At 37.0% G+C, this 15758-nt stretch overlaps 1 protein-coding gene across 2 annotated transcripts; it reads right to left on the bottom strand.

Moving 5' to 3' along the window:
• Positions 1-3996: 3996 nt before the first annotated feature.
• Positions 3997-5576, bottom strand: LOC149176006 (17.7 kDa class II heat shock protein-like). Of its 2 annotated transcripts, XM_089423001.1 has the most exons (3): positions 5476-5576; positions 4705-5250; positions 3997-4615 (listed from the first exon to the last, which is right to left on the bottom strand). In XM_089423001.1, the coding sequence occupies exons 2-3, from the start codon at positions 5185-5187 to the stop codon at positions 4352-4354; spliced, it is 747 nt and encodes a 248-aa protein (XP_089279127.1). In that variant the 5' UTR covers positions 5188-5250; positions 5476-5576; the 3' UTR covers positions 3997-4351. The 2 variants fall into 2 exon arrangements, with proteins under 2 accessions (XP_089279127.1, XP_089279126.1); XM_089423000.1 differs by lacking the exon at positions 5476-5576 and having other exon boundaries at positions 4705-5324.
• Between the last annotated feature and the right edge of the window lie 10182 nt (positions 5577-15758).

The following is a 15758-nucleotide window of genomic DNA, read 5'->3' as shown; positions in this document are numbered from 1 at the left end:
GATACCATGTAGAAATTTTGAATAATATGACACATATTCAACAGAGATTATCCTGATCATACAATTTAAGCGGAACATGTATAATACATAATCTCCTCTACGTTGATCATCAAATTACAGAAGCAGAAACATCCACAGGCACACATAGAAGCATCAATCAAACTCATAAACACAGTATGTATCCCGGGGAAAGCATCTCGCTAAAAACCCCACACTATCTGTATATTATATTGATTGAATCATGTAACAATACAAAGCATAATACTTCTCACAAGTATCTCCACCTGTTACACACAATACAGCTCAGATTTGATCTCCAAATCTCTCCCGCTGCTTGCCTGCCTCCACTGCTCAAACCTGCTCGAGAACTGATGAGAATTGTTTCCCAAACTCGATTTTACACTGCAAAATAGTCACCCACACTATGTTGGACGTGAGCAACAGCTATAATATCATGAAGATACGTGAGAAAACTCATTGGCATACTCAATCCTTTGATTGTGCAAGATCTGATGCACAACTATAGTCACAACTGATAGTAATCTGATTCTCTACCACTTGTCCCTATTGAACTGAACATGCACTGACATGCAACTGAGTTAACTGATGTATTCATTAGTTGTATTATGAGTTAATAACTTGTGAATTAATTAATAACTAATTCACCCAACTCATCTCTAGTCTATTGATCAGTTAGACTAAATACAACCAGTTTAACAAAGCTAAACTAAACACAACTCCATCAACTGCACCTCCAGTCCACTAAACTCAACTCACTTGAGTTCTAACTGAAGTCCTGCATGCAAATATTAGTCATCCCATAGGTAACCACGTATTTCCTTGTGGGATCTGCATGTACCACATCCGTAGCTCATTCTGAAGTGCTCCAAGAGAATAAGATTAAGTTTATAGTCCAAATATTATTGTGAGATAATAATATTTGACTTTTCTATTTTTGACTTTGATCACTCACACTGTGATCACTCACACTGTAATCCCTCACACTGTGATCACTCACACTTTCATCAAAAATAGAAGTCCATCTATTTTTCCCAACTTGATCAATCATCCATAGACATGATCCATATGTCTAAAAATAGACATAGTATAAAAATAGACTTGCGCCAAAAATAGCCTGTGGGCCCACTTAGTGAAGGCGACTCTTTTCACTAAGCTCCATCATCTTGTTGTATTCTCAACAAGCATTTCTTGTTGCACACTTTTCAACACAACCTTCCTCAAACTTCACTTTAGCTACAAGAGTCTCAATATTGTTACCAACTTCAAGTCAACTCAGATTTTTGCCTTTAATGAAACTACAAGATGCTTCAGATTTCCTCGGCCCTGTCAAAGGATTACAGGAAACTCGAACCTGTGAAACATAAAGTACAAAACTTTGGTCTTCCTCATATTTTTGTTTTTTTCTTGTTCTTGAAAACTTGACTTGTCTTACTTTTTATCTGCTACATAGATCAAACTATTTCAATATTATTTTCTTCTCCTTAAAAGAGCTCGAGTAGGTGTCTATTAATAGTTGATCATGAGGTGTTAATTACCCACACACGATGACTTGACTAAGAGAGGGACGACTTGAACCTTTTGACTAGCTATAATTGACCCAAAAAAAAAATCCATATTTTCAAATCTCAAATGCCATGACTCAAATATATATTAATTTGAATTCTTTTGACTTCAAAAGAATGAAGAGCATGCTTGATAAAATAATAAAAATAAATTTATTAATTAATATCTCTCATTATGAAGACTGACACTAGTTACATTCTCTAACATTAGCCTGCAAAAACATTATGTAAGTTGGAGTAGGAGCTTCCCAACAAGTTATAGCTTTCAAAATAGCAGAGAGGTTGGAACCTCCAAAAGTTGATGTAATAGAGGAAGTATGAGTTTGATTTTCCATCACAACAACAAATTCGTGGTTTTCTCCCTTTATGGGTTTCCATTTATATATGGTGTCCACATGTGATTTCTTTTATTTGTTGATTTTTATGTTGTGATTTACATGTTAAATATTGGTTATAAGTTAAATTTTTTGTTCATATGATGCTCTTCTTATTAGTTAATAAGTTCAGATAAATATTTGAAGGAAAAGTAAACATAAATTTTATGTCCATGAATGTACTAAATTGATTCACTCCCACTCTCATTTTAGTAAAGTTTCCTACAACCTTCAAGGTGTTTATTGTTGACCCTCAGCATTGTGGATTCCAACAATCCAAATAAACACGTCATGTATTTCCTACTATCATTATCAAAACATCACATAGATAATATTTCAACAACAAACTAATGGAAATTCTTGCAAAACCCTAATAATCCATGAAATGAATAAAGGATGAGGAAACCAAAACTTGAACCAATTCCCTTCTTCCAAATTTCCTAAAAGATATTCAATGAAGTACTTGGGAGATAAATTCTTATCTTCCACCTAGGCCTTTTAACAATGAGAATGGATCTCTTTTTATGGATTTCCCTTCCAACTAATTTGCATCAAAATATTATTAATAAAGATCGAGAATATCATTATCCACCTTTTCATCCATTAATTTAAGATGATTCAACCCTTCATAAAATATTATTAGAAGGGTTTTGGATGAGGTATCAAGTCCACTTGCATTCTTCAAAAGAAAAAATAAATAAATTAGAGAATGCATTTATTATTCATTTGAAGGTTTGACCATGTCAACAATGCTACATGACATCTCCTCATGCAAGGATATCTTCAAATATGTAGCAAAAGCCTCAAACTATGTGCCCTTGACCCTAAAGGCCTCAAAATGAAACTCTCCTCCAAATATCTTAAACAAATCTTGAACAATGCCTCCATCAAGCCAAGATCACCCCTTTACACCTCTATTCTTACCAAGGATGATGAGTATAATGATGCTTATGAAAGATAGAATAATGTATGATAGCTTCTAGGTGTCTCCTCACAACTTATAACTATCACTTAGGCTCCCACTGATTTGCACTATGTCAGCAACAAAAATGTGCAACGAAAATTTGAAATAAATTGTGCATTTTCCATGGATAACACTAACTCCATGTAGGGGTTGCACTCTCTTGCAAGGTGCAAGAGAAATAGGCAATATCTATATTATGTACTTGCAAGGTGAATCAAAGTCATTGTTGTTCATGATGGAATGGGTCAAAAACTTCACATGCTACAAAGCGTCTTCAATCCCATTATGTTCCAAAAAAATTGGGAATGATTATCTAACTAATCATTCCCATGAGTTTTTATAGATAAGGCATGAGTCCAAAATGCCAAATAGAGCATAACATAAAAGAAATCTACTACTTACAAACATTGAGATTATTCTTCCTACCCCACTCTATAATAGGAAGATGTAATGATAAGTGAAACCAAACAACCAATGCAATTGTCACATCTTCCCTTGTGTGTGGTACTAAACCAAAATAATGTTACATCAAATATCTAACAAAATAATCTTGAGCATTGGTCACTTTGCAACAGAAATGTAGGGAACTCCTAATATAATATAAAATGGAGATCACACTAACATTAATGTGCAATGCTACATGAATGATTTATCCAATGTTTGAAATAAGAATGAGACAACCCATTTTCATCCTAATATCTTACAAAAGTTTCATGGAAATTCTAATCTAAATCCCAATCGTAACGACACAAACTTACACAAAATTATAAAAATTATTTACTTCAAAAATATAAAAATACATACATACATATATATATAACAAATGGCATATAAAATTTAAAATACATATGAAAACATTTCATATATTCACATCCACCAATACTAACTAATGTCCAAAAATAAAAATAAAAATAAAAAACATATATTATAATATATGTATAATTTAAAAAACAATGTAATTTTGACAGTAAAAAATAAATAAATGATTTACAGCATTACACAATAATGTCCCTCATCTAAATCACATAATCTATAATCATAATCATAATCATAATCATAATCATAATCATGTGCATAAACAGAAAATCATATCATAATGTATTTGTATTGGGAAAAAGACATTCTACCCTTCTAATTTACTCATTTACGCATCCCAAAACAGAGTACTCATTGCGATCAATTCTTTGTTCCAAATTCAAAAAATAAATTACATCTGACTGACACCAGTGGAAAACCAGACTTCCCACACAGACAGATATCAATTCTTTGTTCCAATTTCAAACAAGAAATCACGTCTGACACCAGTGGAAAACCAAACTTCTCCAAACAAAAAACCGCTTCCATTCCATTGAACAAAAATGGAACAGCACCTGGTTACAGTTGAAGAACAAAGAAACAAAAAGGGTTAAGCAAAACGCCTTCCTCTATCGTCAGTTTACGGAAATCTGAATTGTTTTGAACTCCATGGCAGGCGGAATCCTGGGCACAGTAACAGTCAAAACCCCATCCACACACGATGCAGAAATGCCCTCGACATTGGCATCCCTAGGCAGCGTGAATTTCCTGGCAAACTTAGGGCTTCTCTTTCTTTCCACTCGCAGATATTTACAGCCCTCCTCATCCTCGACCGCGTCGCGCTTCCGCTTGACTCCCTGGCATTCTATCACCAGCAACGTCTCCTCTTCCACATACACCTTCAAAAAAATAAACCCTCCCTGTCACTAAAATGAAACCCTAATCAAGAAACCCACCCTGCTCACTGGATTTAATTTTCGCCATTTACCTGAATGTCGGACTTGGTAAGGCCCGGAACGTCAGCGCAGAACACATACTCCTTGGGCGTTTCTTCGATGTCCACCGCTACGCCCTTGTTCTCCTCATGGTGATGGCCATCTAACCGCCTGCATTGACTTTTGAGCATCTGCAGCTTACTTTTGAGCATCTGCAGCTTGTCATATAACAGGTCATATAACAGAGGGCTCATCTCCAGCTTTTCCGGGAAGTGCAGACCACGATCCATGTGACTCTTCTCCATTGACTTTTGACTTTTGAGCATCTGCAGCTTGAGCATCTGCATATCCAGCTTTTCCTGGAAGTGCAGACCACGATCCATGTAACTCTTCTCCAGCTTTTCTAGAGCACGATCCAGGTAACTCTTCTCCACGTCTTCTAGAGCACGATCCATGTAACTCTTCTGCAGCTTTTCTATAGCACGATCCATGTAACTCTTCTCCAGCTTTTCCGGGAAGTGCAGACCACGATCCATGTAACTCTTCTCCAGCGTTTCCAGAGCACGATCCAGGTAACTCTTTATCGCTCAAATCTCAATCTGAATTACCAAATTCCATAGAAAATACGTTACACTCAACTAATTTCCCCAAAAAAAACGCCATAAAATTATTCAAACCCCCCTAGCTACCATTAAAAGACTCTACAGAAGCTTAAACCCTGCAACCAAAAATGTTAAACCCAACTAACCAAAAAGGCAAAACCGTGTATATTAGATTTACCTTCTGAAAAGAATAAAATGGATAACAGTGTATATTAGATTTACCCTCTGAAAAGAAATAAAATGGATTACAGGCAGTCACAGTAGATGGGTGAGATTCTTTGCAAATCGATTCCAAACACCAAAACTCTAGAAGCCAGACATCGATCAAGCAAATTCAATTGACAGTTCTGATCCCATCCCTCGTGATATATAGGCACATAGAAACTTCGAGAGGAAAAATTGGAAGAGAGTGGAACGTTCTCGAGCTTTACAATTGGGACGTTTAACTTTTAAGCCATCAATTGAGTTTTGGTTCACCAAAATGTTAAAATTTTAAAAAGTTTTATTATTAAGTTTTTCGGCAATTATAATTTTAAGAAAAGTAATTTAAAAATAAAGTTTGGTAAAAATAATTTATGCTTTACATGGCGCTGAACAAAATCCAATTTACAATACAAACATTTAACTTTTAAGCCATCAATTTAGTTTTGATTCATCAAAATGTTAAAATTTTAAAAAGCAAAGTTTTATTATTAAGTTTTTAGGCAATTATAATTTTAAGAAAAATGATTTAAAAATAGAGTCTAGTAAAATTAATTTAAATGTGTACAATTGTCTTAAAACTGTTTAGTTTGACTAAAAAAAATTTAAAGAAAAAAATTAAAGATAAAAGTTTTAGTAAAAATTATTTAAATTGTATAGTTGTCTTAAAAGTGTTTTTGTTTGACTAAGAACTTGTTTCTTTAAATGTAATGGCCCAAGACCCACAGGGAAAAAACTGGACAAGCACCTACAGCTGGAATAGTTCAATTTAGTTTTGGTTTACCAAATTGTTAAAATTTTAAAAAGGAAAGCTTTATTATTAAGTTTTTCCGCAAGTATAATTTTAAGAAAAATAATTTAAAAATAAAGTTTGGTAAAAATAATCTAAATGTGTATAGTTGTCTTAAAAATGCTTTGTTTGACAATTAACAAAGAAATTTTAAGAAAAAATAAAGTTTGGTAAAAATAATTTAAATTTGTATAGTTGTCATAAAACTGTTTTTGTTTGACTAAGAATTGGGTTTCTTTAAATGTAATGGCTCAAGACCTAGAGACATCTAGTAGGAGTGAAAGTTTGCCCCTTACGAACAACTAGTTGGTTATTCTAGGTGGTGTGATTTTCCTTGAATAACAGTGATGAATCGACCTAGAGACTTCGAGTAGGAGTGAAAGTTTGCCCCTTACGAACAACTAGTTGGTTATTCTAGGTGGTGTGGTTTTTCTTGAATAACAGTGATGATTCAACAACTAGTGATGAGTGTCCTCACAACTAGTTTCACAACTGACAAATAAATTATAATAGATTATAGATTTTCTCACCATTTATAAAAAACTTAAATTTGCATAGTGTTTAATTAATCTATTATAAGAAAATAATTTCAAATTGATCAAAACACATTGTGGTAAACTTAAATTTGTAGTGTTTAATTAATCTACTCTAAAAAAATAATTTCAAATTGACCAAAATAATTGGATGCAGCGATATAACAAATGGTTTAGTAAATAGGGTACTTGCTTGGGGTATAAAAGTATAGGAAGAGGCTTTAGGGTCAGTTGGAGAACACACTAGAGTGATGAGTCGTTCAATTTTCTAGAGTGAGGTTTGCTAAGAGAAATCGAATCAATGATCAACAACTAGTGGCAGTGAGTACATAACAGAGAGGCAGAGTTGGTACTAGTGAGACAACGCAGATCCTGGAGAGGTTGATGCAGACGCAGTTGGGTGTTATGCAGAGGTAGCTACGAGCTGCACAGAGCTAGGAGAGGCCAGTGTGTGTGACTCAAAGGGTCTAATGGCTGACGTAGAAGCTTCAAAAGGTCAGAGAGGTTAGTAGAGATGACACAGGGCCAAAAGGTAGCGTTGGGAGGATTTCGTGGGACAAACTGGGAGCTGGTGAGCTAGGTAGGGTGATGCAGTCCCTATCAGAGTGATGCAGAGCAGTGGAAGATGCAATTGTTGTTGTACGATTGTTCATCTGGTGATTAATCAACCGAAATATCTATCTCCGAGGAGAGGTACTACTGCTAAGGGAGTTGTATGTTGGTTGAGCCATTTCTGGCACCTTAGTTGTATTATGAAAACTATATAATAATAAAACCCTCTGAATAGCTGCACTGATTTTTCCACATTGGGTTTTTCTGGGGACATTGGTCCAAAAGTAACGGTGTCACTTGTGTGCTTGTTTTCTTTTAGTTGATGATCTGTAGATGTTAACACTGTACTTGTGTTTATTTTCAGTGTTTACATGGTAAATAACTTGTTAAGTAATTAAACACGTAGGAAGCAATAAACCAGATAGTACATGAAGAATTTCTAACGGGTTAAACTTAGAAATTCCAACAAGGTATTAGAGTGTGGTTGCAGATCATAAGAAAATTGTAGGCATTAACCAAGCAGAGCATTTGCAACAGATTCAGTGGTCCCCAGTGACAGAGCTGATCCTTACAGAAGGCGACAGAGAAAGGAGTGGTGCAGAGGCACTCTGTCATTGTTCTAGGCCAGAGAAAGGCAACGCAGAGGCTAAGGGAGGCAGAATCAATCTCGCGCAGAGCCTAGGAGGGTTAACGCAGTTGGCTAGGGGAGTTGATTTGATGGTGTCGAGATTGCGCAGAGTCAAGTGGATTAATCCTTCACTTATTGGGGCATAGGAGGCTATGGGTAATTTGTGGAGCGAAGCTAATGCGGTACTATGGTCAGAACAATACCTAAAAGGGCAAGACCAAGGAGGAGGGAGTTGCTGCTGAGACGGTTTTCTAGTGTAGGAATCCAGATCAATGTTATAGTTACACAAATGATCGGAGTGGGGAAACTTGACGTTGGCAGAAGGATTTCCAGGAGGGAAATCGGGACTTAGAGGGGGTCCAAAGGAGAAATTCTAGATGAGAAGTAAAGAGACTCAGGAGGAGTCAAACTGAGAACTTCCAAACAGGAAGAAGAGAGACTCGACAAGAGTCGAACAGAGGACTTCCAGGAGGGAAGTAGAAACACTTGGAAGAGTTGAAAGGAGAGCAGTGAAATGGCCATGAATTAGATGAGAGATCAGGACACGCTAGACATAGAGTCCAACTTTGTAGTCTAGAAGGCCAGGATCTTGTCCGTTCTAGAAAAAACATCGCATCAAAGGTTTCGCCTTGAGAACGATGGCTATCTCGGTCGACCTAGTAGTGAATGGTATGTATGATGAGACAATGGCTAAGACAAAGTGAATCATCCTTGATGGGGTCAAGGATCATGTGGTACCACATTTTTGCTTAGAAGGAAATGACAAAGGAGATGTGGGACACTTTGAAGACATTGTACTAGCATACTTCTGTGTAGAGGAATATGCCCTTGGAGAATCACCCAAGGGCATACCAGATGCAGAAGTGAGAGAAGATATATGTCTTCCTCGATCGGTTGAAGGAGATCCATGACCAGTTAACATCCATAGGTGGCTATGTGTCTCAAAAAAGCTTTCCCTTTACTAAAAATAACATCATAGTCTCTATCCTCCAAATTGCAACAAATACCAAATTATGCTTGAGACTTGGAGGTGTACATAGAGCAGCCCGAAGGTTTCGAGATCTTCAACAGCGAGTCGTGGGTGTGTAGGCTCAAGAGAGTGTTGTATGGGTTGAAAAAAGCACCATGTGCTTGGTACACACGGATAGACAGTTATTTCACCAGACTTGGATTCTCCAAGAGTGAGGCGGATCCTAACCTACACCAGATTGTGGTGGAGGGTAAGTTGCTTATCATTGTACTTTATGTAGATGATTTGATTCTAACAGGTGATGAGTTGTTGATACTTTTATGCAAGGATGATCTTGCTAAGGAGTTTGAGATGAAGTACTTGTGCCTCCTTCATTATTTCCTGGGATTGGAAATTTGGCAGTGCAGTGATGGACTATTTATTTCTCAGGGTAAGTATGCTTGGGAGTTACTGGAGAAGTTCAACATGCATGTCTGCAAGCCTATTGATACTCCTCTTCCTGGAGGTTGGAGGAATGAGGATGCTACTTCAGCAGAGGTAGTGGATGCCACTGTTTATCGACAATTGGTGGGGTCGCTTATGTATCTGGTCAATACATGACCTGATATATGTTATGCTGTTAACCAACTTTCACAAGCTATGGTTAAGCCAACCAAGCTCTTCTGGAAGACAGGAAAGCATGTATTGCATTATCTCAGAGGCACATCGGGATATGGATTGTGGTACAGATAGGAGGAAGAGGTGAAGCTATGTGGCTTCACGGATGCAGATTGGGCAGGGAGCCCAACGGACAAAAAGAGCACATCTGGAGGGATTTTCAGTATCGGGTCGACAACAATTTCTTGGTATAGCAGGAAGGAGAGATCTGTGGCACGAGTATATGGCAGCAAGTTGGCTGCATGCGAGGCGATATGGATGAGGAAGATCCTGGTCGGGTTGTTCGGTTCATACTTGAAGCCTTCTGTGATTTATTGTGATAACCAGAGTTGCATTAAACTCTCAGCTAATCCAGTATTTCATGATAGATCTAAGCACATTGACATCAGGTACCATCATATCAGAGATTGTGTGCAGCGGAGAATCATGTTACTTTCATACATTCCAACGGAGGATCAAGATTATGATATCTTGACGAAGGCACTGACCATGAGAAAATTCGAATACCACCGAGACAGGACAGGGGTTGCTGATAATCCATATTTTGTTGAGAGGGAGTGTTGAGAATGAAACAAGATGATGGAGCTTAGTGGAAAGAAGTCGCCTTCACTAAGTGGGCGCGCAGGCTATTTTTGGCACAAAGTCTATTTTTAGACATATGGATCATGGTCTATGAGTTGCAGGATGCTATTTGTGGATGATTGGCCATGTTGGTAAAAATAGATGGACCTCTATTTTTAGACATATGGGCGGAGTCTATTTTTAGACTGTCAGGCTAAAAGTAGAACAGTCGAATATTATTAGCTCATAATAATATTTGAACTATAAACATTATCTTATCCTCTTGGAGCACTTCAGTTTGAGCTACAGATGTGGCACATGCAGCTGTCAGAAGGAGATACGCTTTTCTTATGGGTCAGTTGAGCTATTGCATGATGGACTTCAGTTAGAACTCATGTGGTTGAGTTTGGTGCAGTTGTTGGAGTTGTGTTCAGTTTGACTTGGTGTATTTAGTCTAACTGTAGAATACACTAGTGATCAGTGATGTGAATTAATTTTTAATTAATTCACTAATTATTAACTCATAAAGCAACTAAAGAATACATCAGTTAACTCAGTGCATGGACAGTTCAATGGAGACAGGTGTTAGAGGTTGAGATTGCTATCAGTTGTGACTATAGTTGTGCATGAGATTTGCACAATCAATGGATCGAGTATTAACAATGAGGATTGTGTGGTTCAACCAGGGAAATACGAGTTTGGATCAGTCATTCTCATCTATTCTCATGCAGGATTGCACAATGGAGGCAGGCAAGCAGTGGAGGAGATTTGAACTTGTGATTGATTCAGATCTAAGCTAGTTTGTGTGTAACAAGTGGAGATAGTACTGAGTACTTGTGAGGAGTATTGTACTATGTATTGTTACATGTTCTCAATCATTATAATATAGAGATAGTGTGGGGTTTTCAGCTGTATGCTTTCCCTGGGTTACATATTATGTTAATGTGCGCATGCGATTGATGTTTCATTGTTTTAAATTTTGCAAAATTGATGATCAACGTAGAGAAGGTTATGTATTATGCATGCATTCCGCAATAGTGTATAATCGAGATAATCTCTGTGAATAAGTGTCATATTATTCAAAATTTCTACAGAAATCACTATGTAATTTTGGTTTTTCTTGTTTCATGTCTATGCGTGCTGTTCTAAACTGTGATTTCCATTTCGTAGATTGTTAGATTAGAATTGTGTCTCTTGATTTCAGTTTGATTTATTGAACAATTGCAATTTATATCAACATTTCTACATGGCATTAGAGCCCTGAAACCACATTAGAACCAATATTTTGAATTCTTCACTCAGGAATTTTGAATTGTAGCTTCATTGTTGAAGTTTTCCTTCAGATTTTGGACAATGTCTTTCAACATACTAATATTGGAGTATGCCCTAGAGAGTAACTCAAATTTCATTGTCTGGAAGGATTGGATGGAAGAAGTGCTTGATAATAATTGTGTTATAATATATCAATACTGATATTGCAAAACCCCAACAGTCTGATGCAAATCAATTATCCCAATGGAAGAAGGATGGTGCGAAGGCCAGGAGAATTATTCTGGAAAGGTGTGAGAAACCATGTGATCTCAAATCTCCATGGAAAAGCTACACCATTTTCTGTGTGGGAGACACTAACTAAGCTATTTGAAAATAACAGTGACCATAGAAAATTGGCCCTAAAAGACAAACTTCAAAACATAAGGATTCAGAAGAATGAATATGTTGTCCAGTACCTGACTAGATTTACACAATTTCAAGATGAGCTTGGATGGGTTGGGGAGAATGTTGCAGAATGTGACCTAGTGCGCCTAGATCTTCTAAGCCTTCCAAAATCCTAGCATAGCTACCAGGACTCTATGAATGGAAGGAAAAAAATACCGAATTGGGAGAGGTTGTGGTCTGATTTGGTACAAGAAGAGATCAGGAGAAATACCAAAGATGGAGCATCATCCAAATGAGAGGATGAAGAAAATTTTTCCTTGGTTAGGAAGGGGATTAAGGGAAAAGGAAAGAAGACCTATAACAAACCTAAATCCAACAAAAAATATGGCAAGAAGAAATACTTGAGCAAGATAAAATAATTCCACTGCCACAAATATAGTCAATATGCTACAAAGTTTCCACGCAAAGATTCTAACAAGAAACCCTCAGGAGGAGTAGGAGGTGAAGCACTAGCCTCATAATTTGAATTAGACTTCACCCTAATAGCGTGCATATCCAACACTATATGGGGTGTGTGTGGTACTTAGATTTCAGTGTCTCGTTCCATATGACAAGGTGTACAGAATTTTTTAGCAACTTGGAGCATAAGGATCTCCAAATGCACATCAAATTGGGTAATGATGGGAGGTACAACACCAAAGGAATTGGGATTGCATGCTTTAAGAGGGAGTTGGGCTCCCATTTCCACTTGAAAGATGTCATGTATGTACCAAGTCTCAAGCATAATTTGGTATTTGTTGCAATTTGGAGGATAGAGACTATGATGTTATTTTTAGTAAAGGGAAAGCTTTTTTGAGACACATAGCCACCTATGGATGTTAGTTGGTCATGGATCTCCTTCAACCGATCGAGGAAGACATCTATCTTCTCTCACTTCTGCATCTGGTATGCCCTTGGGTGATTCTCCAAGGGCATATTCCTCTACATAGAAGTATGCTGGTACAATGTCTTCAAAGTGTCCCACATCTCCTTTGTCATTTCCTTCTAAGCAAAAATGCGGTACCACATGATCCTTGACCCCATCAAGGATGATTCACTTTGTCTTAGCCATTGTCTCATCATACATACCATTCACTACTAGGTCGACCAGGATAGCCATCGTTCTCAAGGCGAAGCCTTTGATGCGATGTTTTTTCTAGAACGGACAAGATCCTGGCCTTCTAGACTACAAAGTTGGACTCTATGTCTAGCGTGTCCTGATCTCTCATCTAATTCATGGCCATTTCACTGCTCTCCTTTCAACTCTTCCAAGTGTTTCTACTTCCCTCCTGGAAGTCCTCTGTTCGACTCTTGTCGAGTCTCTCTTCTTCCTGTTTGGAAGTTCTCAGTTTGACTCCTCCTGAGTCTCTTTACTTCTCATCTAGAATTTCTCCTTTGGACTCCCTCTAAGTCCCGATTTCCCTCCTGGAAATCCTTCTGCCAACGTCAAGTTTCCCCACTCCGATCATTTGTGTAACTATAACATTGATCTGGATTCCTACACTAGAAAACCGTCTCAACAACAACTCCCTCCTCCTTGGTCTTGCCCTTTTAGGTATTGTTCTGACCATAGTACCGCACTAGCTTCGCTCCACAAATTACCCACTGCCTCCTATGCCCCAATAAGTGAAGGATTAATCCACTTGACTCTGCGCAATCTCGACACCATCAAATCAACTCCCCTAGCCAACTGCGTTAACCCTCCTAGGCTCTGCGTGAGATTGATTCTGCCTCCCTTAGCCTCTGCGTTGCCTTTCTTTGGCCTAGAACAATGACAGAGTGCCTCTGCACCACTCCTTTCTCTGTCGCCTTCTGCAAGGATCAGCTCTGTCACTGGGGACCACTGAATCTGTTGCAAATGCTCTGCTTGGTTAATGCCTACAATTTTCTTATGATTTGCAACCACACTCTGATACCTTGTTGGAATTTCTAAGTTTAACCCGTTAGAAATTCTTCATGTACTATCTGGTTTATTGCTTCCTACGTGTTTAATTACTTAACAAGTTATTTACCATGTAAACACTGAAAATAAACACAAGTACAGTGTTAACATCTACAGATCATCAACTAAAAGAAAACAAGCACACAAGTGACACCGTTACTTTTGGACCAATGTCCCCAGAAAAACCCAATGTGGAAAAATCAGTGCAGCTATTCAGAGGGTTTTATTATTATACAGTTTTCATAATACAACTAAGGTGCCAGAAATGGCTCAACCAACATACAATTCCCTTAGCATTAGTACCTCTCCTCGGAGATAGATATTTCGGTTGATTAATCACCAGATGAACAATCGTACAACAACAATTGCATCTTCCACTGCTCTGCATCACTCTGATAGGGACTGCATCACCCTACCCAGCTCACCAGCTCCCAGTCTGTCCCACGAAATCCTCCCAACGCTACCTTTTGGCCCTGCGTCATCTCTACTAACCTCTCTGACCTTTTGAAGCTTCTACGTCAGCCATTAGACCCTCTGAGTCACACACACTGGCCTCTCCTGGCTCTGTGCAGCTCGTAGCTACCTCTGCATAACACCCAACTGCGTCTGCATCAACCTCTCCAGGATCTGCGTTGTCTCACTAGTACCAACTCTGCCTCTCTGTTATGTACTCACTGCCACTAGCTGTTGATCATTGATTCGATTTCTCTTAGCAAACCTCACTCTAGAAAATTGAACGACTCATCACTCTAGTGTGTTCTCCAACTGACCCTAAAGCCTCTTCCTATACTTTTATACCCCAAGCAAGTACCCTATTTACTAAACCATTTGTTATATCGCTGCATCCAAGTATTTTGGTCAATTTGAAATTATTTTTTTAGAGTAGATTAATTAAACACTACAAATTTAAGTTTACCACAATGTGTTTTGATCAATTTGAAATTATTTTCTTATAATAGATTAATTAAACACTATGCAAATTTAAGTTTTTTATAAATGGTAAGAAAATCTATAATCTATTATAATTTATTTGTCAGTTGTGAAACTAGTTGTGAGGACACTCATCACTAGTTGTTGAATCATCACTGTTATTCAAGAAAAACCACACCACCTAGAATAACCAACTAGTTGTTCGTAAGGGGCAAACTTTCACTCCTACTCGAAGTCTCTAGGTCGATTCATCACTGTTATTCAAGGAAAATCACACCACCTAGAATAACCAACTAGTTGTTCGTAAGGGGCAAACTTTCACTCCTACTAGATGTCTCTAGGTCTTGAGCCATTACCTTTAAAGAAACCCAATTCTTTGTCAAACAAAAACAGTTTTAAGACAACTATACAAATTTAAATTATTTTTACCAAACTTTATTTTTTCTTAAAATTTCTTTGTTAATTGTCAAACAAAGCATTTTTAAGACAACTATACACATTTAGATTATTTTTACCAAACTTTATTTTTAAATTATTTTTCTTAAAATTATACTTACGGAAAAACTTAATAATAAAGCTTTCCTTTTTAAAATTTTAACAATTTGGTAAACCAAAACTAAATTGAACTATTCCAGCTGTAGGTGCTTGTCCAGTTTTTTCCCTGTGGGTCTTGGGCCATTACATTTAAAGAAACAGTGTTCTTAGTCAAACAAAAACACTTTTAAGACAACTATACAATTTAAATAATTTTTACTAAAACTTTTATCTTTAATTTTTTTCTTTAAATTTTTTTAGTCAAACTAAACAGTTTTAAGACAATTGTACACATTTAAATTAATTTTACTAGACTCTATTTTTAAATCATTTTTCTTAAAGTTATAATTGCCTAAAAACTTAATAATAAAACTTTGCTTTTTAAAATTTTAACATTTTGATGAATCAAAACTAAATTGATGGCTTAAAAGTTAAATGTTTATATTGTAAATTGATGGCTTAAAAGTTAAATGTTTATATTGTAAATTGGATTTTGTTCAGCGCCATGTAAA

This window comes from Pinus tabuliformis, chromosome 4_1 (genome assembly GCF_031772625.1).
Source record: "Pinus tabuliformis cultivar Carrire ecotype Pingquan chromosome 4_1, CPIR1, whole genome shotgun sequence".
Lineage (NCBI taxonomy): Eukaryota > Viridiplantae > Streptophyta > Pinopsida > Pinales > Pinaceae > Pinus > Pinus tabuliformis.
Note: the sequence above shows the minus strand (reverse complement) of the source record. Positions and strands in the feature narration are given on the sequence as shown.